This window comes from Hyperoodon ampullatus, assembly GCF_949752795.1.
Source record: "Hyperoodon ampullatus genome assembly, chromosome: 19".
In the NCBI taxonomy this organism is placed as follows: Eukaryota; Metazoa; Chordata; class Mammalia; order Artiodactyla; family Ziphiidae; genus Hyperoodon; species Hyperoodon ampullatus.
In genome coordinates, this window is record NC_136932.1 from 4,781,141 (window position 1) to 4,808,954 (window position 27,814).

Sequence of the window (27,814 nt, forward strand, 5' to 3'; positions counted from 1 at the left end):
CAGGCCCAGCCGCTGTATGGCACGTGGGATCTTCCCGGACCAGGGCACGAACCCATGTCCCCTAGCATCGGCAGGCGGACTCTCAACCACCGCGCCACCAGGGAAGCCCTGTTTTTTTTTATTTTTTATTTTTGGCTGCACGGTGTCTTCGTTGCTGCGCGTGGGCTTTCTCTCTAGTTGCGGTGAGCGGGGGCTCCTCTTCGTTGCGGTGCATGGGCTTCTCATTGCGGTGGCTTCTCTTGTTGCAGAGCACGGGCTCTAGCCGCGCGGGCTTCAGTAGTGTGGCATACAGGCTCGGTAGTTGTGGCTCACGGGCTCTAGAGCACAGACTCAGTAGTTGTGGCACACGGGCTCAGTTGCTCCGCGGCATGTGGGATCTTCCCAGACCAGGGCTCGAACCCGTGTCCCCTGCATTGGCAGGCAGATTCTCAACCACTGCGCCACCAGGGAAGCCCGGGAACCACTAGATTTTAAGCTAAAAGTTTAGATGGAGAACCGGAGGCACACAGAGGTGACTTGTTTAAGTCAGCAACATAGCTAGTCAAGGGAGAGCTAGGACAGGTGTGTCGCGTGTGTGGCTCCCAGCAAGTGTTGGTTCTCCGCGGCTGGAGAAGTGAGGGGCTGTTGGTCCATTCCTCAGCGAGTGTGGTAATGGCAGCTGACAGGCAGATGCTCCGGTGCCTGTGCTCTTAACCGCTGCTTATTAACTGCATCTGAGAGTGGGTGACCAAAGTCATTGACTGTTCTTTCCCCAAACTCAAGCCATACCCTGATGTAGCCCAAGCAGCCCCTAAAACTGGGACTAAAACCTTTTAATTATGAAAAAGATAGATAAAAGGCTCATTTCCAAAGGACTCATACATAACAGGTGTGTACACAAACCTTTTTTGAATTTTATTTTTTTCCTCGGGTTGGAGATTCATCTTAACATGCATGCATCTTAAAACAGTTAACAGGGTCTCGAATTGTTCCGAGCAGACATTAGACAAGCACAGGGGGTTGAAAATTCCTATTTAAAAAAAAATGGAAATTGCAGTGGGAAATTGAGAAGTCACACACATATGGTGGGGTGGTAGTTTATCCTGCTCCCCCAAAAGCTGAATCTAAACTTCATTCACATTTTTTTATTACAATGGCCTGACCTGATGCTTGGGTGTGCTGAGCCGCACCAGGCCTTCCCCCAAAGGTTGTTGGTTCCCACTTCCTCCCAAAATGGCTCTGAGTAAGGGGAAGGGGCTCCTCTGGAAGTTTCCTCCCCAGCCTCCAAAGGATTGCCCGCCGGGGACAGCCGATTCTCCTCGTCCCTCTGGAGACACTCTTCATAAGTGGCACGTTTCAGAAGAAGGCTAGGGCTGTGTCACAAAGCCGCCTGCAGATGGCTGGTAGATTTGGGGGCAGTTTGAATGTTTTCCCTTTGATTCCTGTGCTCAGGCTGGAGCCTCCGCCCCACATTTCTGCCAGAAAAAAGTGAGGTCTCTGGAACTGGGGGAGCCACAGGTCTAAGGCCAGAGCTTTCTAAGGGTTGTTTTAAACACACTGTCCGTTCTGGCCCCTAACACTTGAGTAGCTCAAATGCTGGGGATTGCTGAAATTTCTTCTCTCTCCCAACCTGAACTGGTAAACAGACAATTAGGAGGGTGGGACTGGCTACTGAGAAAAGTCCTGGGTCTTTGATCCACCTCCCTGGGGCAGGCCCTGGCAGACTGTGAAGAGGGGAAAGTCAGTAGGGCAGGAGTATGTAGTCCCAAGCCCTGAGCGCTACCAGGGTACCTGTTTGAGGCCTAAAGCACAGGCGAGAGAAACAGAAGTAGGAAGAGGGAGAAGGGATGACGAGCTGCCTGTGGAGGGAACCTAGGGAGTGCCACTGAGAGCAGCCACAGGGGCGACTCACAGCACGTCCCGCAGACCAGTAACCCCTGAGCTAGATAAGGAGACATCGAGCATCGCCTCAGGCTGTGCTTCTGGAACTGCTGGCTTCCTAGCCTGCCCCATAACCCCCAAACTGCAGGGCACAGGGAATGAGCTTGCACTAGGGGACAAAGACTCAGTGGTTCATTAATAGGAACAAGGGCCAGAGGCCGCCTTCTAGTGGTCTAGGTGGAGTTTTCAGAGAACCCCTTACTTTGGTGGGGAGACTTGGGAGACTAGAGCTTTCTCAGCCATAGACTTTCAGAAGAGGGGCAGGACGGGAGAAGCTGTGACTGGTTAAATGGCAGAGGGAGAGAATGGAGAAGAATCCTGCCCTATCCCCATCCAGGCCTCACCCAGTCAGCCATGTTCTATTCTTATGCCTTTGTTATTGGGAGACCCCGAATTATTCTGGGATGCCGTGAGACCACTCAGCTTTTCTTCACGGCTCCAAAGAGTGACGGTGAGGGTAGTCACTGCCCCTCAGACACCTGCCCAGGGAGGGACATGGTGGGACTTGGAGAAAAAACACAAAGGTTTGGGGATCACTTCACTTTCTCTACATTCAGACTGCAAACCAAATTTAACATCTTCATCGTTACAAAAAGAAGAGAAAAAACTTGTATAAAACAAGATAAATAGCTTTTAAACATTTGAATGCCAAAGGAGTTAAAGGACCAAACCCAAGGTTTTGAAGATAGCACAGAGAATGAGCTTTAAACAAAATTTAAAATCCACCAAACCACAGCTTAAATGTTTTGACCCAGTCAACAATACTGTCAGAAAAACAAAAAGAGCATTTAAAACAGAATGCTACCTCTCAAAATGTAAACAATATACAAAACAAAAACAAAAGCCCACAAAAACTCGATGTTAGAGAAGTTAGATACCTGGTAGCTCACCTTCAACTGATAACGACTGGTTACACTTTTCGTACACATGATGGCGACACGATCAGCAGACCAAATGCAGGAAGCCGAGGGAGCCCAAGGTTGCGGAGGCTGCGAGAGGACAGCCTGAAAAGCTTTGGGGAGATGCTGGGCTCGACTAGGAGCAGACCCAAGTTTTCATTCTTGATGAGGAGGTGGGGGAATCAAGTCCAAACATTCTTCCTACTAATCCCTTCCTAAGTCGCATTTGTTTTCTCCACGAGCCACTTGGTTCCAAGTTCTTCTCCAGGTCACTTCGCGGTCTTGCTGCTGACGTTCAGAGCTACCTACAGCCCCTTCCTGGGGCCAGGGCAGTTGTTTGGCCCCTGTCTGCCTCTTCCAGAAGGGTTCCGACAGCCCCAGTAGAGTCCAAGAATGCGGTCTCCATTCCTCCCTGACCTAAATACTGTGGGTTGGGCACAGAGATGGTGCTTGTTCCTGCTCCAGAAGCTGAGCTTGGCCAGGTTTGCAGGGAGCCAAGGAAACCAATCCATTCATGCAAAATGGTTCCACACACTTTCTTTCCATTTGCGGAGTTATCTACAAGTTTTACCGTGTCTCATCCCAAGACCCCAGTTCCTGGTGAGATGGTGAGAAGACGCAGGAATGTACCTCCCCCAACACAGGGCTCTTTCCTCTCCTAGCCAGACCAGACTGCTCTGATGGCATTGCAGAAGGACACAATTCTGAGGCTTAGGTAGCCGGCTCAGAAGGTGGGTAGAGATCCTGAAGGAAGCTGCAGGATGCCACTCCTGAGGAGGCTTGTGGGTGGCAGATCTGCAAAAAGTCTAGAGGGGCCATCGAGGAAAAAGAGATCCAAGGTTGGGGCCAGGTTGAATCGCACATCAAGCCTCCAAACTGGATTCCCAGGTCAGATCCTCAAGTGGCTCAGAAGCAACCTCAGGCTTGGGTGCCACGCTCCAAGGTGGGGGGCACCACTCCCTGCTGGCCACAACCATCCAGGTGACAAACCACAGGGAGTCAGATTACCTACATGGTAGCCCTGGGGGTTGAAGAGGTATCTCTGCAAGGAGCACCCCAGGCACATGGAGATCTGCCCCCAGCTAAAAGCTCACCTACAAATGAGAGTGCCTGGGAGAAGGTCAGAAGGAAGTAAATGGATGGAGGGCACAAGATCTCATTCGATACTCATCAGTTTTTCTGGGCTTTCCCAAGGGGAAATAACCATTTAAGCACGAGGGTGCTGTTATATCCAAAGGTGTTTCTAGTTCCTCTTGACTCAGTGGGAGGCTTTATAGAGAAGACATCTGAACTCCAGGGGCCGAGAGAGCCCAGGAGCTTGGGTGGTGATCATGGGGTTCTCTGAGAACCAGCTGTCCGAGAGCCCAGCAGCCCCCGACCCCTTACCATCCCATGAGGATGAACTCACTCCCCTCTGAGATCTTTGATTCTGATCCAAGATGCCTGATGTTGATCTGGAGTGTTCCTTCGGGAAGAACAGCATTTAGATGGAGGAATCACGTAACATTTCACTTGGAGCTAAGGCTGAAAAAGTGGAGGAAGCTGTGCACAATACTCCATGAAATTGAAGGTTAATCTAGACAAGATCAAATGCAGCAGGGAGGGCAGAGGTGTCTAACCTCCTCTCCTGTGGCACCAGAGCGCTTTGCTCTGAGAGGACCCTTCGCTGGGTCTATGGGTGCTTCTCTAATTGAAGGGAAGTGAGAGCAGGTCAGGGTGGGGGGGGCGGTGGACAGGGTGTCGACATACATCATTATAAATAGCAAATCTGGAGCAATGAAATTTCAGAAACAAAACCCAAATAAACCCACCAAGTCATCTCTAGCCCCAGGGTATCTTAAAAAGTTACAGGGTAACAAAAAGGAAACCCCTTTTTAACCTGGGTCAAATGGGGGGGAAATCAAGGGCAAGCAGGTGAGGTTACCTCCTGTGAGCACGCGCACACACAGCACACCCCCTCCTCTCCAGCTAGTCTCTTCCAGTGTCACAGGCTGCAGTCGCATTGCTAAAGCCCTCCCCGACCCGCCACTCTGCTCCCCACCCTCCCATCCAGCCCAAAGAACGCCCTCTCCCTCTTCCAGTCCCCGACCCCACATCCAGCACTCTGGCTCTGGCTGAAGGTAGAGGGTAACTACGTCAGGATGTTGGACATGAACTCGTTGAAGCGTTTGGAGTACTGCTCAGGGTTCACAGTTGAGATCTCCGCTCCCGCCTGTAATACACAGAGGTCCTAATCAGGAGGCTGTACCTAGGAGGGGCCTGGGTATTCAGGAGCCCCTGGCTCCACATTAGAGTTGAATACTACCCCCCGCCCCCAACTGGGCAGGCCACCTTGAGAAATGGTTCCCATGTCTCCGAAGTGCCCTGGCCCCGCTCCTCTGAGTCACAATCCCAGGGCTGCTCCCACTGAAGCAGGAACAAGGCAATGGGTAGGCGGCAGAGGGGCCCCAGAGCTCTGGGGGCCCCTGTTTAGGGAACAGCAGCTTGAAGCCCATGGGGAAACAGGCCTCTGGCGAGCAGTGTGGGCATGTAAACAAAGCCATTCCTGGCGGTCAACAAGACGCATGACGTGCCCAGCAGCCCTGGGGGAAGGAGCCAGAGAACTAGGGGAAAAGCAAGTTGGGCCTATCAGCCAGCTGCAGGGAGGGGATGGGACGTAGATGGCGGAGAAAGAACACGAGGCAACCAGGCAGGCTGCTCTTCCTGGCCCCGTCCTGGGAGAAGGGGCCACGAGAGCATCTCCTTCGAGCAGGAGGCCTCCCTGGGGGTCTGAGGCCCCACCCCCCCTCGGGCCTGGATGGAGACACGAAGAACTCACCCCATGTTTCACTGTTTTGGCAGCATGTGCAGCTTTCTTCTTAGCATCATATGGCGTGAGGATATCGATGATGGCCATGAAATAAACCTCCTTCTTGGGGGCACCTGAAGGGGGAGGGAAAGCAGGAAAGGAGGAAGAGGCGGGGAGAGGAGCAGAAAGCAGCTGGGTCCACGACCCTTCAGATACGACGTGCAGGTTCATCCCTATCATTTTGAATGTGAGGGAAGGAATGACCCATGGAGTTCTTCTTAGAAGCTTTCATAGCTCTTATCTTATTTGATCTTCACAGCCACCCTGTGGGGTTGACGTGACACTGTTTAGGAGGCTTTGTCCGTCCCATGAACCAGAGCCAAACCAGGCCTCAGCTATCCAGGACAAGCAAAGAGGTGAAGGAAGCCCTGACAGAGAAGGACCCCAGCGCCCCAGAAGACAGAGTTACTGCTGGTGACCCAGGATGGAGGCAGAAAGGGGCCAAAGTCAGCAGTTACTAAGATGGAGGCCCACTGAAGTGGGGGAGGGCGGGTAGGATGAGGGCTGGGGACGGGGCAGGCAGGCAGAGGCTCCTACTTACTTTCATGGCTTTTCATGGCATAGACATCAACAGAGGGATCAAATTCCCCAGGACCGAAGAACCGGGGAAAGCTGAGGAGGTTGCCAGGGCTGTCCGGAGGCGTGCCGTAGGAGCAAAGCAGGCTGCCCCCCGCCCCGTCGTTCTCACACTCCTCCTCCTCCGCCCGCTCCTCCACCTCCATCTCCTCCTGCTCTGCCCGGTCCACGTCGTGGATGCCCACCAGCAGGCTGTAGTCCATGATCTTCAGCTGGGCCAGGAACTAGGGAGGTGGGGGGAGGAGAGATGGAAAGAAGGGGTTACAAGGGACATCTGGAGAGGGGAGAAAAGGCATTCCTTTCAACTTAACTCTCCCATTCTGAAATACAGCAGAGAATAAGACATCAGAGCCTCTGCCCTCAACGAGCTCACTGTCTAATGGAGAAGACAGTCAGTCCACAAGGGCGAGGAGCTGTGGGAGTCGACAGCAGCGGGGGGAGGGCCTCCCTGAGGAAAGGAGTTGAGCCTGACCCAGTGAATGAAGAGAAGTCGGGCAGGCAGAGGCTGCGGGAGTACAAGCAGAAGGAGCACTGCAGGAAGAGGGAAGAGCCAATTCTGTCTGGGATCAAGAGAGGCCACGGTGAGGTGGAGGAAAGAAATAATGGAACGCTGCACTGCGCATTTCTCATCCATATAACGAGTGCTGGGAGCAGGATGGTATCTGAGTCTCCTGAGCTAGGACTCAATGACTTGGAGAAGAACAAAGAGCGTGGGAACGATACAGGACGGAAATGGTCAACTGGCATTCCAGTTTAACTAATGTGACGCCACAATCACTGGTCCAAGTCCTCTGTGAACTAGCCAGCAGCCACCATCAGCCATGTGCCAGGCATCCTGCCATGGTCACAAATGAACCTGCAGCACTGCAGGAAACTGTCTGACTGACTAGACAGAGAATCATAACAGGACCAGAGGGGCTCTATGCACAGGCCCAGAAGACAACTAAAAGCATAAGAAGCCCCAGTGGTAGGAGATCAGCAGAATCTCCTCAGGAAAGAAAGGTGAGGGGCACCACTGCAAGCACCTCTGGACAATGCCCTCTGAAGGCCGAAGGAGAAGGGACCACGGTCCCAGAAAAGAGAGACTCTGTGAGCCGCACCCCGTCCCGTCCATCTGCAAACATTTATAAAGTAACATGCAAGTGACAATAAATGAATTGTGTTAACTGCCTTAAATTCTTCTTGAAGGCAGAGTAGGGAGAAAAGGAGGAAAAGGAGGAGAAAGACTCTGGACAAACCGAATGTCAGAATAAAAGCACAAACATAGTAGGGGGTGGTTAAGGTAAAGCTTACTAACAAACAGTAGTCTGTTAAACCCATGTTCCCAGGAGCATTATTCACAACGAAGCAATCCAAGTGTGAGCGTTGATTTTATGTGTCAACTTGACTGGGCTACTGGGCGCCCAGAAATTGGGTCAAATATTATTCTGGATATGTCTGTGAGGGTGTTTATGGATGAGCTTAACATTTGAATTGGTAAACTGAGTAAAGCAGATTGCTCTCCCTAAAGTAGGTGGGCCTCGTCCAATCAGTCGAAGGGCTGAGAAGAATGAAGAGGCTGACTCTCCTGTGAGTAAAAGGGAACTCCTCCTGCCCAACTGCCTCTGAGCTGGGACATCAGTTTTTTCCTGCCTTCAGATGCAGACAAACATCAGTTCTTCCTGGGTCTCAAGCCTGCTGGCCTCTGGACTAAAACTACACCATCAGGTCTCCTGAGTCTCTAGCTGGTCAACTGCAGACCTTGGGACGTGTCAACCTCCATAATCATGTGAGCCAATTCCTTATAATAAACATCTATCTATCTATCTAAAACCTATTCTGTTTCTCTGGAGACGAGAAACTAGATTAATTAGTTAACCTTAACTAGTGACCAAGCCTCCATCAATGGATGAACAGGTAAACAAAAGGTAGTATATACATACAATGGAATATTACTCAGCCTCAAAAAGGAAGGACATTCTGACACATAGCACAACATGGATGATCCTTGAAGACATTACAGTAAGTGAAAATAAGCCAGACACAAAGGACAAACACTGTATGATCTACTTATATGAGATTCCTAGAGCAGTCAGTTTCACAGAGACACAAAGTAGAGTGGTGGCTGCCAGGGGCAAGGGAGAAGGGGGAATGGGGAATTAGCGTTTCTTGGGTACAGAGTTTTCATTTGAAAAGATGAAAAAGTTCTGGAGATGGATGGTGGGGATGGTTGCACAACCATGTGAGTGTACTTAATGACACTCAACTTCAAAATGGTTAAGATAGTAAATTTTGGGCTTCCCTGGTGGCGCAGTGGTTGGGAGTCCGCCTGCCGGTGCAGGGGACATGGGTTCGTGCCCCGGTCTGGGAGGATCCCGCGTGCCGCGGAGCGGCTGGGCCCGTGAGCCGTGGCCGCTGGGCTTGCGCGTCCGGAGCCTGTGCTCTGCAGCGGGAGAGGCCACAGCAGTGAAAGGCCCGTGTACCGCAAAAAAAAAAAAAAAAAAAAAGATAGTAAATTTTATGTTATGCATATTTTACCACAATAAAAAAAATAAAACATTTTCTAAAGTTTATAGAATTTGGTTTTAATGAACAGGCTTCCAATTTATTAAAATAGGAGACACTGGGACTTCCCTGGCAGTCCAGTGGCTAAGACTCTGTGCTCCAAATGCAGGGGGCCCGGTTTCTATCCCTGGTCAGGGAACTAGATCCCACATGCCGCAACTAAAGATCCCGTATGCAGCAATGAAGCTCCGCGTGCTGCAACTAAGACCTGGCACAGCCAAATAAATATTAAAAAAAAAAAAAGGAGACATTGAGTTATCAGATATCACATTCATTATTTACCACCTGTCCTCCCCAAAGGAACTTCTCCACAGGAAGTCCCATTCCAACCAAAATGCTGCTAGGTAAGTGAAGAATCAGAGCCAGAGAAAGGCATGGTTGGTGGATCTTAATAGCTGGTTTCCTGTCACTCTGACAGCTGGATGCCCGCCCCCCTCCACTATGGGAACACCACCAGAAAGGAAGCTTGAAGAGGAGTCTGAAAAAGGGGTTGGAACAGACTAGAGAAGAGATGAGGGAAAGCACTCCGAACTGAGTTACACAGGTTCTGCTGGCACAAATTGTGTGCCCCCAAATGGAATGTACATTTGCACTAGCTTTAGATGCAAATAACTACCTACATGGCTCAAGTCACCACCCGTCCTCTTGTCCACACTCCTGGGAAGTGGTGAATTCAATTTTTCTTAAGATGAAAGAGGTTCCTGCTCTGGGGACAAGAGGAGGTCCTGCTCAACCGAAGTGAAAACGAGGATAAATGCTCACCTCTACATCCCGTTTCAGCTTTTCCAGGAAGTTCTTTTTACTCTCTTCTCCCACGTGCAACTTCTGCCCTTCATTGAGGAAGTCATTGTCTTTGAAGGTTGGCAAGTCCTTGGCCTGAGAGAGCAATAGCAGTGTTAGGCTGGTGGCCTGATTTGTTCACCCCAAGGAGTCCTCTGCTGGGGGCAATGGTACAGGAAAGAAAAGGGTCCTCAGCACAAAGGTGGCCAAGCTGCCAAATCAACAGCTCAGTCCAGGAGTCTACAGTCCCAGCTTCGGGCAGGCCGGGATGGCAAATATGTAGCACGAGTCAGACAATGAGGACTGACCAAAGGATTTCCTGCTGAGCCCTGAGACTACCTCAGGGCTCAAGCAGCCAGCCACCCACGGATTCAGGCTGGACTGAGATGGAAACTGCCAGCCCTCCAGGACTATGAAGAACCCAGCAAGGGCAAAGGAAAAGGCTAGGGACCAAGGCCTAGGCCAAGGATGAGGACAGACACAAGCTTAGTGACACAGCGTTTCACATCAACAGACCGCATGTCTGGGAACTAGGCTGGGGCGGCAGCAGAGGAAGGGACAGGATGGCCAACAGAAGGTGTTTTTGATTCCCAGCGACCCGTTCCACAAGTGATCAGCACAGGCCCCAGCATACCTTCTCCTTGTCACTCGCTTCTCTGGCAACAGTAGAACCCTGAAAGGATAAGAGCCGTCAGGAGAAGTCCAGCTGAGGCAAATTCCGTTGATCGAAAAAACATGCACCGGTCTTTAGGGAGAGGCAGCAGGAGAACTCAAGTAGGCTGGTTAGACTCCTAGAGGGGCCAGGAGGCAGCAACTTGTTCACTTCCTCTGTCACAGACCGCTTACAGAGCTCTGACTATACACCAGACACACGCTCAGGATATCGGGCTGAACGGAGAGACTCAGTCCCTGCCCTTAAGGAACTCTCCTTCTAACAGGGGAGACAGACAGTAAGCAGGAGTTACACGATTAATTAACCCATTAATTACAATGGTGCTCAGTGGTACAGGGGAGAAGGCAGGACTCTCTGAGAGCATGTAGTACAGGGTCAGGGTCCAGACTGGGGAGAGGCAGTGGCCAAAGCCTGCTTCCTAGAAGAACTGATATTTGAGCCGAGCTCGGAAGGTTAAGTAGGAAGTAATTAGGTGGGGGAAGGTGGAGGTGGAGAAAAGGGCAGGGAGAGAAAAGACCAGAGGCAGCCTGTGTGAGATCTGGGGAGGCGGAGAGCACGGGCACTGCAGGAACGGAAAGGAAACCAGTGCAGCTGCAGCAGAGAGAGGGAGAGTGGTGTGAGGAGACAGGAGCCAGGAGGCCAGGTTCAAGAACAACGGAGCGCTGTGCTTCACAGGCACACGTGTGTTTCTGTCCGTGTCTAGAAATGTGCTTGTGCTGTCGGTCCATGGGGCCTGGACAGCTGCCAGGGTGCCTGTGTCAGCACAGCCTGTCCCCGCACTGCTGCCCTCTGTGTGCACATCCTCCTGACAGGAGTTGAAAAACATCAATTGTTACATAAATATGGTACATTGGGGGCTTCAATAACCTCTGGTCACTGTCACCTGGACTTGAGACAGCCTTTGGCTCATAAGAATTAGGCATATCAACTCCAGAGCCACTTGCCCATGCGAAAACGTACACTCTGGTTTTCCCATTGTGTGGAAGTTGGAGTCGTGGCCCCTCCAAGCCTCAGGGAGAGGGAGGCCACGGAGCTGGGAAACACAGGGCCCCTTACCTTGAGGTCATACTTGCGGTGTACAGTGAGCCGATGGCTGAACACATTCCTGGTGACCACCATGTAGGTTTCCACGCCGTCCACAGTCAGGCGATACATGCCCAGGAACTGTGGCAGAAGGGTATTGCCGTGACACTCCACTATGAACTAGAAAGGAAGGCAGGGAAGGAACAGGTGAAGGTGCCAGGATGGACGGGGCTCTTCCTGGGCTAACACGCTCCCTGGGATTCTAGCCTCTAGACCAGTGGTTTCCAAACTGGATTCTATGAAGTCACGGGGGTTCCTCAGGCCCCCGTGACTTTACAACAGGTATAAGCCGCCACCACCCCTAACTGGCAAGGCAGAGTGGGAGGCTGAGCAGGCGGTGCAGAGCCCCCTTGGTTTCATCCGACTGGGATTCTGCAGGAAAACCACTGATCTAGGACTTGCATCTTCTCTGCCAGCCTGAATGGGAAAGCCGAAGGGCAGAGAGAGGATGCCGAGGCAGGGCTGTGAGGCGGTCGCCTGGGAAAACTGAACGGCTTCGTACCCAAAGCTCTCGCCCATGCCAGGCCCCAGGGTTTTCTGCTGTAACTCCCGAAACACCAGAAGTCCCTTTCACCACCTCTCAGGTGGCCAGAGAGAAGCCAGCTTTCCCTGAAGACCCAGGCAGGCTTCGGACAGGCACTTCCTGCTTTTCTCATGGGCAAGCTCCAGATGAGAGGAGAATGGGAGCGGGGAAAGCAGCAGCCCTGCTGAGCCGACAGGACCTCTTTTAGAAGAAGTGAGGCAGGTGCCAGAGTGTGAAAACTTTCCAACTCTGACGAGAAACAGCTGTTCAACTGGGACTGCATCCATAACATGCCTTCATTTCTTTTCTCTTTTTCTCAAGTAGGCATTTCACCCCACAGAAACACGGCCCTGGGGGAGGGCAAGTGCTTGGTTATCAGGAGGTACCTGCCGTTACCAAAGAGGACCAAACCCTCCCCAAGAAGCTCTACCGGGGGCTCCTCTCCCTCTTCCACCAACCCATCCTCTGCCGTTGAGGCTCTTGACTCACCATACCTGGTGGTATTTCTTTAAGATGTTGTGCATCTCAGCCACATCCTCACTTGACACAGTCTTGATCACAAAGCGCCGGTCATAGGTAGTGAGAAAACGTGTGCCGCATCGGCCCTGGCTGTCACTGTTGATGGGAGCACTGCGCGTCACTGAATTCTGATGGACCGAGACAAAAGCTGGTCTTGGGAGGGGAAGGAAGACTCTGACTTGTATCCTGAGTCTTCTCTTATGGGTCAGACTGCTCTACGGCCAACAACACTGAGACAGATGGGACCTTATCCACCCCCTTTCTCATGGGAAATTCACATCTTTCCCATAAAGTCTTCCACAAGAGAGACAAGAGCTGTTCCTTACCACCTGCTCCTAATCCTTGACTGGGATGGGAAGAGGACTGACTGAAATATTTCTTTTCATTCTGATCCTAGAGAGCCTGCTCTAGAAACTAAAACTCGGCCTCAGATGTTAGGGCCCGGGGTTCTAATCCTGGTGCTCACGTGTAATATGACCTTGGGTGAGCCACGGAACTTCTCTACTCTTGAGTTTCCTCACCTGGAACATGAGATGATTTCCCCAGTCTCTTGGGGGTGACGGAGACAAAGCTTAGGAAATATTCAAGAAGTCAAGCATAAAGAAGGAGTGGACACAGTCATCTTTATTTCCTGTATGTACCCTCAGGCCGGAAAACCCTTCCCAAAGCAGGAAGCTGGTCCTCACCACTGTGCCCAACACCTCTCCCCTGACCTCAAACTCCTGTTTGTCTTTGCAGAGCTACGAGGCAGATCCGGGAGGCAAATCCGACAGATTTCTACCTGTCCCTGCTCCTTCTTGGAGCCCCGTTCCCATCAGGATCAGAAGGCGGGAGAAGCCTCAAGCGGGGAGGGCGTAGGGAAAGGTGTGAGTCAACCAAAGAGATGTGTTCACCAAGCAGATGCTGGGAAAAGACCTTCGGGAGGTCACAAGACAGGGGGTTGACAAGCGTTAACTCGACCCCTGCCTCATTTCCAGGCAGCATTTCCTGTCTCTCTAAGTCACGGGTAGTCTAAGAGCAGAGAGTCCCCTCCCTGAACACCATCTTCCCTGCCCCTATTTCAGTCTTGAGCACAATTATTTGCCCAAAAGTCTATTAGAGAAAAAATACAGGATGTGGCTAGATGGCCAAGGGGAAGGGAAAGAGCTACCGTGGAAGGAAGGTGCCCAACAGCCTTGCCAAGAACGGCAAGAAGTTCTCCAAAAGCCTCAAGCTCCAATCAGGGCCTGACCTAGTTCAGGGCTTGGTCCCAACAGGAGGGGCTGGAGGACCTCGCAGCACCTCTTGGACACGGCTGGTCCTGACTGTTCAAGTCCCTGGCATCTCTTCCTCCTCTCACGTTCCCTCACCCTCCTCTTCAGGAGGCCCCCTGGAGTGGAGGACACGGGGAAGGAGACCCTGCTTCTCAGGATCTACTCTGTGAAAGACTTCCTGGGAGTGGGATGGGAGGAATGACACTATCTTACAAGATGTGAGCATCCATTTTAGATTTCACTAGGCTGTACACTCCTTTTTTCCCCCAACAGACAACTGAAAATCAGCTGTATTTCTTACCGCTGCACAAGTGAAGTGGAAAATTCTCCCACCTTCACCACCAGGCTGTCTGCCAGGGGAAGAAGTCCAAGGAAGGTGCTAGGTGGAGAAGTAATAGAAGCTCCAGACAATGAGTCAGGCTAGAGTGTCCCTGATATTGGGATTGATTCCTCCCAATAGGCCAAAGGCCTCTGTGACATGATCACCCCCTGAAGGGGGCAGCTGCCCTGCCATGCCTAGCCCCCCTCCCAACGTTAGGACAGGGGAGCTTAGGAGGTGGCACTCATACCTGGCAAGAAGTTACACTATCCTTGAAGCCTTCCTTTTATAATCTGTCTTATCAGCTTTAAGAGGCCTCATCTCCCGCTGGCAATAATTCTCTCTTTTAAGTCAAACTACAAAGGAGAAGGGTTCTTCAGCCTAGACTGGGAATGTCACACTCAAATGAAGCAGCTTCCGTAGACCCCTCTCCCTCCCACTGTGCTCCCTCCCAGGGAGAGGAGCCTGAGCCTGCAAGGCATCATGAGAAGCACTTCTAAGGCCCTCACCCCTCCAAGAGCCCACCAACACTGGAGAAAGACTGCCTGGGCTGGAGTGAGACATGACAGGACAACGCAGCGCAAGAACAGTAGACACGTTTGCTTCCCTACTTGTCCTGTGGCTTCCTGACCCCCCTCCACTCCCTAACCCCTCCGATTATGCAAAGACACCCCATACCTGGTAATCTTGATCATCAATCCCAAACCTCTCCCGGAGATTTCGGAACACCATGGGGCAGTACTCCTTAAACTTAAAGCGGCTGGGGAGGTTCTCTCTGGGGAAAAGCAGAGACATGTTTTTGTGAACTTCTTATTCCTCTAACTCACACACCAGGACTTCTCAAAGTGTGGTCCACAGGTCACCTGGATCGGAACAATCTGCAGCACTTAAAATGTAGGCTGCTAAGCCCTCAGCATTCTGGAGGTCAGTCTAGAAATCTGCATTTTTAACACACACTCCAGGTGATTCTGAGCATGTAAAAGTTTAAAAACTTCACATTCCTTGTATATACTTTGTAAAAATTCATCTAGCTGTATTCTTATGATTTGTGTACTTTTTCTGAGTACATGCTATCTTTCAATAAAATTTACATTAAAGGGAAAAAAAACCTTACCTGCAGAGAAGTGAGACTGCGTGTTGGCCCTACTTCACAAGTGCTGTGTTTGCTGCAGGTAGGTGGCCACATGTGAAGAGCTGCTGTGAGGTAAATGTCAGTCTGACTGCTAAAGGGAGAGGCTTTTCTCATCAAAGGACCCCCCTCCTCTGGGGATGCTCCTATCAATACATCCTGAAGATGGTTACACCCAGGGAGTCTTGCCCTTGGCTTCCATCGGGATGGAAGGAGAGGGTGCTTTAGATTGAAGAGGTCCTCAGTCAACTGACTGGGATCCCATCTTTTCATGAAGCCTCGTTTGCTGGCTCCTGGCACCAGTCTATGCCCTCCCCACTCCTTAGTCAATCCACAGACTCCCAGGAGGGAGAATCACCTTGAAGGGATGCCTCCTCCAAATCCTCCATCTTGACAATAGTCAACCTGCTCAGGAACTCCCTTTCAGAAATATGGCCCTCTGTTCTCATCACAAGGAAAACAATTTTTTTTTCTATTTCTTTAATTCTGTATCTATAAGAGAGAATGGCTATTCACTAAACTTATTGTGACAATCATTTCATGATGTATGTAAGTCAAATCATTATGCTAGACACCTTAAACTTACACAGTGTTGTATGTCAATTATATCTCAATAAAACTGAGGGGGAAAAAAAAGAAATATGTCCCTCTGACTACTCCAGGATGGTAGACTTCAAGGAAATAAAAACCAGTGGCCTCTCATGAAGGCAGGGGCCTGATCTTCTAGTAAATAGCACTGCAGTCTAATAACTAGCACGTAAACAGTTGTTGAAAAGACAAAATGAATCAAGAAAGATGAAAAAACAAATAAAGATACTGGATGTCCACTTTAGGCCACGATGTCAGTGTGGTGGACACCATGGACCCTGGTACAGTGGCCACACCTGAGCCCTGACCTCTGGCACAGAACAATCCCCTTTCCTGCCTCACAGGGTAGCGCTGCCTCTCCTTCCTTAGGTGGTGTGACATTGGATATAATAACACATATATATTTAGTCTTTGTCCTTGTTTCCGGCACGGAGCTCCTAAAATCTTTGGAATTTCCTAAGTGGTAAGAGTCATCAAGGCGTCTTTTGTTATTTGTAACAAACCCCCTTCAATCACACCTGAATTTATGTTAACGAAGTGACGTTTGTTAAGCCTCTAAGGATGGGTGCTCTTTGCCAGGGGAACCAACCAGGACTAGAGGGTTGGAACTTTCAGTCCCACACCCCCGACCTCCAGGGAGGGGAGAGGGGCTAGAGGCTGTATCAATCACCAGTGGCCAGTGACCTAATCAATCATGCTGTCCTAAAAAAGCCCCCATAAAAATCCAAAAGGACTGGGTTCGAGAGCTTCCAGGTTGGTGAACACGTGGAGGTTTGGGGAGGTCGTGTGCCTGGAGAGGGCATGGAAGCTCCCTGCCCATTCCCACATACCTTGCCTTATGCCTCTCTTCCATCTGGCTGTTCCTGAGTTGTATCCTTTTATAATAAACCAGTAATCTAGTACGTAAACTGTTTTCCTGAGTTCTGTGAGCTGCTCAAGCAAATTAATCCAACCCAAGGGGGAGGGTCACGGGAACCTCTGATCTACAGCAAATTGGTCAGAAGCACAGGTGACAACCTGGACTTGAGACTGGCGTCCGAAGCGGGGTGGAGGGGCAGTCCTGTGGGACTCAGCCCTTAACCTGTGAGACCTGAGGCTAACTCCAGGTCGAGAGTGTCAGAACTGAACTGAATTGTAGGACACCTGGTTAGTGTCCTACAGAATTGCTTGATGTGTGGGAAACACACACATTTGGTATCAGAAGTGAGTAGTGATGTGAGAGTAGAGGAGAAACACAGGTTTCCTTCTATTCAGGCGGCCACTTAGCAAGTAGCAGCTATGGAGACAGACAGCTTCTAGAATATGATGTCATTACTTACTATGGCAGAGAGAGGCCACTAATGGATGTTTTCAAATCAAGCTTCTCCTCTGGGCTAACAGTCTGGGAATGGTGGGGTGACAGAGCCCAGCTGGTGAGGTGGTGGAGACGGTGAGACAATGGAGAGTGGAACCAGGATTCAAATGCAGAAAGGAAGAGAGTGTGAGCTGCAAGTATTTCCTTGGGTGACCCACAGGAGGATGAAAAAGCAAGGCCTCTAAAGGGCTTACAGCAGGCCCCAAGCTGTGCCAGGTGAGGCGGCTGCTCCATCAAAGTCTGAGACAAAGACACCAGTGTTAATCCAAGAAGCCACAATGAGCAAAAATGGGAAGAATGATTTTAGATAGCGCCCCTGGGCACCATGCTCAGCCTGTTGTTCACACACTAGTTGGAAAGAAAGAAGCTTGGCTGCATCCCAGGCCAGGAACATGCCTGGCAGCTCCTTGCCTCAGACTAAGATCAAGATAGGCCCACTGCTGTCAGCCTCGTACTAGATACCTCAGCTCCCGAGCAGCTCACTGTTAACTGAACTGGCCCTAGATGAATCACCCTGGGCCGAGCCACAAGCCCTGAGGGACACTGGAGGTAGGCTGATAAAGGACTGAGATGACAGGACTGCACAAGGGGGAGAGGCACATAATGAATGCATTTTCCCAGCCAGTTTTTCAGCTCTGTGAGCCAGGTGCTGCTGTCACACCCTGCTAGCTGCTTGCCTGTTCTCACCACGGTGAGGTGTGGGAAGCTCTCTGCCTTGAGGAGAAGAACTGCCCACAAACCCTGAGCCCACTCCGCAGGCAACTTACTTATTGAAGAGATGATTGTCCACCTTGATCTTGCTGTATGCTTTGAAGTCATCTGGCATCAGCATAACAGGGACAGGGACATTGCTCAGCTCATTGATCTGCAAAGCAAGGGGAAAGTGAGGTTCTCAGCCAAGCCACCTGCCTCAGAGAGACAATGTGCTACACCGTGGATGCCACCATCTCACCAAACACACGTCCGTGGATTCCCTCCTTGTCTTTATTTCTGTTCTTTTCTTCAAATAAGTTCCCAACTTCTTCTCTACCTACTGAAATTCTCCCCACCTGATAAGGTCCAGCTCAAAAGGCACCTCCCCTACGAAGCCTTCCATGATTCTCTAGACCATAAATGTTCTTTCCTGTCTCGGAATTCCTGAAGCATTGTTTGTATCCATCTTTTGGCCATCTCACAGCCTCCCTCCCATCGCAGTTAATGCTTACAAACCTCACAAGCCTGCTTGACTATAAGCTAGGCAAGATCCTATCACTGATCTTTGTAAGCAAAGATCATCTAACCGACCTTGGAGGCTCCACACATGGTACTTGGCACCACGATTTGCATATGGCAGGTACTATATACGTATTTATCAAATGCAATAATAAATGGATCTATGAATAAATATCACCCAACCTATGTGAGTGTTGATTGAGGGCTTTGAACATCTTCATTACAATTGGGGGCCACTCAAGAAATCAGCCTGGGGCAAGAAAAAAGCTGGATGGGTTTATGTGGGTATGTAACTCTTATCTCCAAAGTAAAGGATTAAATTTAAAGTGAGCAGAAGAGGTAGACATCTGGCCACTGGCTCGTTCTTACTCTCCTAATTAAAGCAGGGCCAGTCCCTAAAGCCATGTCCTCTCTTGTGCTGAACTGGGGGAGATGCGGGAGGGTGCCTTGCCCCCACTGCAAACACACCTTCTCATTGTCCTTCATCCCCCCTTCAGGGCGCTGGAGGCTGCACAGGGAACTGGCTTCCCATTGGTGCAGAGCTGAGAGGGCAGCTCCTGCCCTTCCCCATCCCCAGTTTAGCCAATTAGTGGTCTAATTAGCCGCAGATGTCCTCTCCCATCACAGCAGAGTATTTGACATTTGACCCTCAACCCGGTTGCCACTAATGCATTCAGGATTTAGAGAGGAAACCTTAGTCCCGACTTAATGGATAGGGGGCAGGGGGAACACAGTCTTGTGTCTCCTGGATACTTTCCTTGCAAATCCTATTATCTCAATGAGGCCCCATGTGGCAGTGAGGGAATAACCTAGTCATTAGGACTCCTCCAGGAGCATAAATGGGGGGAAATACCATGTAATTTGCTGTTCCTTTCATGTTCCAAACCTTTTTTATTTAGAAATGTCAGAGGATGGAGGAAGTTCAAGTTAATGTAGTAACTGGGCTGGGAAAAACATACCTTCCTAGAATTGGTGAAAAACCCAAGTTACTCATGGGGAAATGAAGGAAGGCATACGAGTGTATGTGTATGGGGAGGGGCCGTAGGGTAGCAGCGTAAGTTGGCAGTGGGGCAGAGACAATAAACTGCTGGCATAACTGACTGGCATAAATGTAAAAGTACAGCCTGTATGATTCCATTTATACGAAATTCTATAATCTATAGTGACAGAAATCCAGTAAGAGGCTGCCTGCGTTGTGGGGGGTGTGGATGATTATAAAGGGGTGTAAGAGGCGCAATTCTAGGCTATTAGAAACGTTCTATATGTTGTTTAGGATGATGACTACATGAGTACATCATTTGTCGAAAGTCCTCAAATCGTACACTTAAAATTCCCAGCATCCAGGTCTGAGATGCCCACCACTGGCTCAACAGCCACAGAAAAAAGTTCGGCCAGTTACCATTCCAGGGGGTGCTCACAAGGCAAGCTGGTTGTTTAGTGACTGCCTAGAGAGGAAACCATTTCGCATCATTTTTCTGCCAACAGAAACAATTCATTGTAGCTGTCCCACTTCCTTTTTCCTGGCATATTAAGCCTGGCTCTGAGATTTAAAAAAAGTTAAGTTCTGCCTTTTCTAGCTTATTCCGCCATGCTAGAAAGAACATATTACTGGCTCAAAGAATATGGTTTTATACCAAAAGGTTCTAGTATCTGCTACTGATTGATTTGGGTTAGTCTAAAATCCAGACTCTGTGCCATGGCCAGGGCTTGTTACTCGGAGAACTAGGAAAGACTAAAACACTTGCTTGCGAGGGGTCAATTGCCCCTTAGCCAGGATGAATTATTCTAATAAGAGCTATTCAGGGATGTTCCATTCGTTAATTCTCTGTGTAACTCTAAGTGCAGCATAGTTTGAAGAGTTGTTAAGTTGGTCAGTTTTTAGTTCTCAATTCATCTCTATTCTCAACTATACAATCCAAGAGCAGGACATTTCTAACAGATAATATATTGCTGAACAATCCATATAGCTAAACTACGTAAACTCACCCTCATTTCCACTGGGCCACATGTAGATGATTCACTCTAGGGATTAGCTGTACTATTTTTTTTTTCGTTGTGCTAAATTTTACATCCCCAGAGAGTTCTATTCAATTTCAGTTCAACAAGCACTTACTGAAATACCTACTACATGCTTCATTTTATGTTAGGGAGAAGGGGGTGTGCGGCAAGGGAAGCGTTGTGTGCACCGTGCACACAAAAGTGGGAGGCTTATCCTTTCATCCGGGAGATGACACAAACCCATGGTACGGTCAAGCTTGAAGTCAAGGAGCATTTAAGTAAGTGAGAACCCAGGGAAGGTGAACAGAACAGCCATGTCAGAGGAGGGTGAGGTTAATATGGTCAGTCAGACTCCCAGCCCTTACACATCAGGCTAGAAACAGAACCTAATGCCCCTCCTGGTATTGCCAAGAGCACTTGACACTGGAAGAACCACAACAAGATCACGTTACACCTTGCTTAAAAATCTTCCATGGCTCCTCACCAACCTCGGGGTAAAGTTTTAACTCCTTCAGCCTAGCAATTAAGGTCTTTCCTGATCTGGCTCAGACTCTGCCAAACTTCTATTCAGTTAGCTTCTACTCAGCGTAGCCTTACTATGCGCCAGTACTGTGCCAGAAGCTGGGGATACAAAAATGAAAAGATATGGTCTCTGTTTACCTGGGAAGACAGATAACAAATAACAAATACAACGTGATGAGTGCTATAGAGTTATGAATAAAGGTAGACGGAAGAGTAGCTTAAGAAATGATTGATGCTGCCTGGGCATGGGAGAGCTGGTGGTTAGAGGAAGCTATAGAGAAATACCTGTGAGCAAGGCCTAGGAGGGTAGTTCTCCAAAAAAAAAAAGGAACAAAACACAAAACCTGAGGAAGGGAATCCCAGCTGTGGGAACAGTCAGAAACAAGCCTCAGAGCTGTAAAAGTATACTGCCCATTTTAGGTGGGGGGTGGGGGGAGAGTGGCAGGGTAGGACAGAGGTAATAAGTAGTGGAGGGAGACAGTACAGGAAAGACAGGTGAGCAGCCTCACATATGATCAATATTAGTAAATAACAGCTGCTTCTATTTATGGAATGTCTGTAAGTGGCCAGTGCTTTATATTATATTATATATCATAGATCTCACATATATATCCTATTCTATATTTCTAATACTTAATAGTCACATGAATTATTATTAATCTGATTTTGCCTTTTGCAAAAGGTTCAAGGCACCTCGCTCAAGGTCTACACAGACAATATGTGTAGAGTCAGGATTTGCTCCCAGGTCTGCTGGTGCCAAAACCTGAGCTCTTTACACTGTGCTGTGCAATCCTTCTTATGGGCAGCTACCTTGGCTAAGGTAGCGTTTTCCATTCCTTTCCTCTGTCCTAATAATCTGCAAGGAAAGTGTTATGCGAATTTTATAGAAAAGGAAAATGAAGCTCAGAGAGAAAAATTACTACACCAAAGCTATACTAAGGGACATAGCCTGAATCTGAACTTAGTTTGTCCACTATATGATAAATTTGGACTTAACTATGCAGGCAATGGGAAGTTCTCTCAGGTTTAAGTCTGGGAATTCACATGATCAGATGGGTGATATAGAAAGGTAATTCTGGAATCAAAATCAAGTAAGGATTGGACAGGGCAAAGATAAGAAGCAGCAAGACCATTTATGGGGCTATTGCAATAGTTCAGGTAATAGACTATGGCAGCAAGAACAGAAGAAGGAATAAAGCTAAGAGAATCATCCAAGATCTGACTAAATAACACTTCTGTGAAAGCTTCCCTGTCTTCCCAGGTTGAACTAGTTACTCATTCCCCTGTGCATCTTTATATCGTAAATATCCCATTCGCTTGGGTAATTGTTTGCTGACATGTTTCATTTCTCCACTAGACTGTGAGCCCCTGAAAGAAGAGACTACCTTACCCATTTTTATGTCTTTAGCAGAATGGCTGGCACACATTAGTTACACAATAAATGTTGGTTGGAGGGATGGATGGCTAGAAAGGGGGACTGAAAGATGGCTAACACTAGGATAAAAAGAAAAAGAGACAGCAAAGCTGGTGTGACCATGCCGAAGGTTCATGGCTTGGAGGATGGGAAAGATGACTAAGGTTAGCTACTGAGGCTATGACCAGAATGTAAAGAGTCTTAAATGCCAGGGAGAGGAGAATAAAGGAGAGTGACCAAAAGCTTTGAAGCACGAAAGGTTGTGACTAAAGCAATGTTTCAGGAAGACGTGCCTTTCCTTTACTATCTAGCACATTTCTCGGCCAACCTCTTTCACCTTCAGCAGAAGTGCGCTTGCGGAATGCAAACTCATTTGAGTAGCACGATAAACAGAACATACTAGGATGGTGAGTCTGTTGTATCTCACATCATGTAAGTGGTTTTTGGATTATCCACAATATTGACTCTATGAGCCATCAGCATAAATAATGAGGAGGCTAAACAAGCTGAGTGAGAAACAACTTAGAAGCAGAGAGTTTACTCTGTGCTGATCCTACTGGACATGAGAATTCAGTCACTAGTTCTAGTCTGGTGAACTTCTGATTCCAGAAGCCTCCACCTCCCTCTGTGACCTTCATAGGAATTGCTACCCAGGAGGCGTGCGTTGGGCATGCAGGCTTCCTGACATGTCCCAGGGTTCCGTGGGTGGCTCCTCAATGGGCTGGCCACCACTGACAATCATTTGTTACCTGCCACCATCAGAAAACATGACGTGCGGGGAACACATTCCCGAGACCAAGGAGGTCCAAGAGAGATGTGAAACTCCAGAAAGGAAAGGGGCAAGAACAGAGAGCCACAGGTGCCAACAAATCCACCCCTGGGTTTATTCCTCCTTTTTACACCTGGGTTTTTCTTTTCCTGTTTGAGTCCCAGTATTCTCTGTGAGGTGGGAAGGTGTGCTGAAGGACAAATTCATCCAAAGGCTTCACTAGAGCAGGAATATTTACTAAAGATTTTTTTTTTGGCCACGCTGCACGGCACATGGGATCTTAGTTCCCAGAGATCAAACCCATGCCCCCTGCATTGGAAGCGCGGAGTCTTAACCACTAGACTGCCAGGGAAGTCCCTATTTACTAAAGATTTTTAAAGTAGCAGGAAAAGAGAAAAAGGCAGGGAAAGGAGGTTCTGGGTCTGCATCAGGCAAAGAAAATGTGTGGACAGAATGGGGGTAGAATGTGGGAGAGAGCGGAGCAGACTTAGGGATAAATCTGTTCCTCACACCATTCACAAAAATTAACTCCAAATGGATTACAGATCTAAATGTAGGAGCTAAAACGAAAAGAGTTTTTCTTAGAAAACGCTGAGTTTTTCTTAGAAGGAAATATAGGAGTAAATCTTCACGATCTTGGGTTAAGCAAACCCTTCTTAGATATGACACCAAAAGGACAAACAACCAGAGGAAAATAGATAAATTGGACTTCATCAGAATTAAAAACTTGAGCTTCAAAACATACCATCAAGAAAGTAAGACAGGGCTTCCCTGGTGGCGCAGTGGTTGGGAGTCCGCCTGCCGATGCAGGGGACATGGGTTCGTGCTCCCGGTCCGGGAGGATCCCATATGCCGCCACGGAGCGGCTAGGCCCGTGAGCGGAGCCTGCGCGTCCGGAGCCGGTGCTCCGCAACGGGAGAGGCCACAACAGTGAGAGGCCCGCATACCGCAAAAAAATAAAAAAAATTAAAAATAAAAAAGAAAGTAAGACAGGGCTTCCCTGGTGGCACAGTGGTTAAGAATCCGCCTGCCAATGCAGGCAACACAGGTTCAAGCCCTGGTCCGGGAAGATCCCACATGCCGCGGAGCAACTAAGCCCGTGCGCCACAACTACTGAACCTGTGCTCTGGAGCCCGCGAGCCACAACTACTGAGCCCGCACACTGCAACTACTGAAGCCCACGTGCCTAGAGCCCGTGCTCCACAGCAAGAGAAGCCACCGCGATGAGAAGCCCACGCACTGCAACGAAGAGTAGCCCCCACTCGCTGCAACTAGAGAAAGCCCGCGCACAGCAACAAAGACCCAACGCAGCCAAAAATTAATTAATTAATTAATTTAAAAAGAAAGTAAAAAAGATAACCCAAAGAATGGGATAAAATATTTGCAAATCATGTATCTGATAAGGGACTTGTATCTACAATATATAAAGAACTCTTACAAATTAATAATAAAAAGACAAATAGCCCAATTTAAAAATGGGCAAAAAGTAATTGGCAAAGGATCTTAATAGATATGTCTCCAGTGAAAATATACAACTGGCCAATAAGCACATGAAAAGATGTTCAACATTTTTAGTTATCTAGGAAATGCAAATCAAAATCACAATGAGATACCATTTCAAATCCACTAGGGTGGCTCTAATGAAAAAGACAGACAATAACAAGTGTTGACAGGATGTGGAGAAATTAGAAGCCACACACACTGCCAGTGGAAATGTAAAATGGTGCAGTCACTTTGAAGAACCAGTCAGGCAGCTTCCCAAATAGTTAAACATAGTTACCATCAACCTCCCCTATTCCTTCTGATCACTGGGGTGAGGCTTCATACATACGCGGTTCCTAAAATGGCCAACAGGTTATCAAGCCAGGTCTGCCTCCTCTGGTCTCCACACCCCTATCCCAGGCCACCTCTTCCCTAACTCCAGACCCTCTGGGCTGTATTTCATTCACTAAAACTCTGGTTTTCTCTCTTTATTAGATCTCCCCTGACAGATCCAAAGTCTTCTGATTTTTTTCTCCCTGTTTCCTACACAGTCTTCCTCTGCAAAGTCCAGGAGCTGCATCTCTTGTCCACAAGAGGAGCTCCTATTACATCACTGAGTTCAAAGGCCTCTTTTTCCACCCAGAAGTAAACTAACCACCTCATGAGAGAGTATGTAACTGACTTGTACTACAGATAAAGACATATCCATCCTTCATGTCTCATACACCATCAACCATAGACCATCACAGCCTAAACGCTTAAATGGGTGAGAAACTAAAGAATCAAAGAAAAGGTGATATCTGAAAACTTAGACTGCAAAAAGTTGCAACGGTGGGCTTCTGAAGGAAGGTGACCTCCAAGAAAGGCTATCAATCCACCAAAACAATGTGGTCCTGACCCCCTTGAGAACTGCAAGATTTTACAGTCTTCTTGGGAGATGCTCCATTTCCCATGGGGACCCACGAAGTCCTAGACCTTATTGCAGGCTAAGCAAAAGCAAGAGAACTTTTGACTAACTGAGCTCCAAAGCTCGGCCTGTCCAGGGCAGTGGTGCACAGTGCATTTCCCCTGAGGTGTTCGCTCATTATGTCCAGAGGCTTGGGTCTTGCTTAAAGTCAATGCCTTCCCAGCTAGCTCTCAAACAAACTTTCTTAAAGTTAGCAAAAATAGAGGGTGACTAGGAATCACAGATGCCTCTTTATCTGCCAGAGACTCATTGCCTGCCTATCAGAAAACCAAGCACCACATACACTCCTGGGAACTGGCAGGCACAGGCACACACACCTGACCGTAACATTCAGGTTCTCTAACAAGACCATAATTCCTATCTGTCCTGGCACTTGGATGAGAGGCAGGACAAGGAAAAGGAGGCAAAGAAAACGAGACCCCCTATTCAAGCACCACCATCGGCCAACACAGCCCACAGTACTGGACAACGAGCTGCATCTTTTGTTGTGACCACAGGCGACCTAATCCTCCATCCAGGGCCTCCATTTCTTCATGTATAAAATAAGGGACCCAAAGTCCCTTACGACTAGCTGTAACATTCCTGACTCTCAGACCTCTACCAATTCTCCATACAGACAGGATGCTTTCTAGTGAGAAACAAGCTGCACAACAAAATCAAGGATTGATTTCAAGGCAGGGACACAGGGTTCACATTGTGATGACCCAGTTTCCCTTGCAATGTTGTCAGATGACCCCTGAGGCAGCAGGAAGCAGTGGCAACAAATGTTGCTGGACTACTGAATCAAGCAGCTCCCAGAGGTCTAGGCATTAAACCAGCGGTTCTCCCTACCCTGGCCAGGACGTCCACCTCAGTGAGGTTACTGAAAACAGTAACCTGCCCAAGACCCCCATGTGCACTTCTGTATTAGCAGTAAGGATCTAAAACCCCGGCTCAGACTATGGTTCATCAATCTCCAGCCAGAGGCTCTTCTAGAAAAGCAAAGCAAAAGGTCCTGCTGGCCCTGTGCCCCTCTGTCATCATTTGGTCTTGTGGGCAATTTCAAGTGCTCAGAAAAGTCAGGGAGCCTAAAGAACTGATATTCACGGGAAACTCAAGCCATTAGCTTCATTTTTCTCATTCCAAACTTTTAGTTGGTGAAGCTGGCATTTCAGGTCCTTTTACTTCCTCTTCTCATTTCCGGTGTAGGGACTCAATGAAATGGTCAGAATGCAAAGAGCAAGTGGCTGGAAGAGAAAGAAGACCCCAAACAAATAGGACACAAACGAAGTCCTCCAGATCAAATACTGTGCGGGGCTCCAACTTCCTAACAGGAGCTGTTGGCCAATCTCAAAACACCCCAAGGATCCAGGGAACCTCTCTCTCATCTTAATCACTGTCCATTATCACATCCTTATGACCATACAATAGAAAGCTCAATAACTGAGAAGTCAACATCTTTGACATGAACACCACAGGATTCAGGAAGACACATCATCTCTACTATGAGTGGTCCTCATAAGCAGGCCTCACCTTCTCTCAAATGGTTACATTCTCCCTTCTCCCTAACCCAGGAAGACTCTGCTAACGTGTCTGTGGTCCAAGGAAGCCTGTGCTTCTCCAGTTGATACCTCTCGTTCAAGAAGAAAAAAAGGAAACTCAAGGAGGATTTCCAGTCAGTGGCCAGGAGGTCTGGAGGATGGGGAAACTCTGAGCAGCCACACCAACCAAACGACCAGAAATAGAGGAATACTCAGGCAGGCCAATGCCACTTGCCCTGTCAACTGGACAGTGAGCTAGGCAGCCAATTATAAGGAACATGGGGGAAAACAAATGCAACAAACGGGGTGAGGCGAGAAGAGAGAAAGAAGGGATGAAAGCCATTCCACCCCACCCAGGCCTTCCCTCTGCGCTCCAGGAGCTGCTCGAAGCCAGACGCAGGAAGCTTGAGGGACTGGAGAGAAGGGAAGGACGCGACAGCATACCACCGACGGTGACACCAGGCCTCGCGTGGCGCGCGGGGAGGCACACCCGGCCGGGACGGCGTGCAAGGGTGGGGTGGGCGTGCAACTGGCTTGGCAAGGGGTTGCAGGCGTCACTGGCGGGGCCCGCCGGGCAAAGGCCCGGGACTGCGGGGGGCGTGAGCACGCGCGAGGCCGCGCTCGGAGGGGCGCGCGCCGGGGAGCTGGTTACCGTGTGGTTCACCCCCCACATCAGGACGCTGAGGATCGGCTCGCTGGCCCGAAATAGCTTCACTTTCTGGCACACGAAATGCTTCTTCTTGGTCTTGGTCTTGCTGGCGCTGAGCGGCGCCACCGCCACCGCCGTGGTGCTGGTGCAGTTGGACGACATGCCCGGGGCGGCGGCGGCGGCAGCGAAAGGGGGGGCGTCCGAGACGGCGCACAAGCCAGCGGTCCCAGGCCTCCCCCGGACCGATCCCCACCCCCGCTCCCTCACCGCGCC

The 27,814-nt window shown here is 49.3% G+C and overlaps 1 protein-coding gene and 1 long non-coding RNA gene across 2 annotated transcripts; both read right to left on the reverse strand.

Moving 5' to 3' along the window:
* Positions 1–873: 873 nt before the first annotated feature.
* Positions 874–3,466, reverse strand: LOC307067807. Its single transcript, XR_013811425.1, has 2 exons — positions 2,811–3,466; positions 874–1,009 (listed from the first exon to the last, which is right to left on the reverse strand). It is a non-coding gene; the product is annotated as an uncharacterized lncRNA (long non-coding RNA).
* A 1,484-nt stretch (positions 3,467–4,950) lies between these two features.
* PIP4K2B (phosphatidylinositol-5-phosphate 4-kinase type 2 beta) lies at positions 4,951–27,703 on the reverse strand (the record flags this gene model as incomplete). The annotated part of the gene is made up of 10 exons (XM_079725604.1): positions 4,951–5,031; positions 5,638–5,741; positions 6,209–6,467; positions 9,550–9,663; positions 10,202–10,240; positions 11,297–11,443; positions 12,341–12,493; positions 14,616–14,712; positions 17,776–17,873; positions 27,545–27,703. The coding sequence occupies 10 exons, from the start codon at positions 27,701–27,703 to the stop codon at positions 4,951–4,953; spliced, it is 1,251 nt and encodes a 416-aa protein (XP_079581730.1).
* Positions 27,704–27,814: the final 111 nt, after the last annotated feature.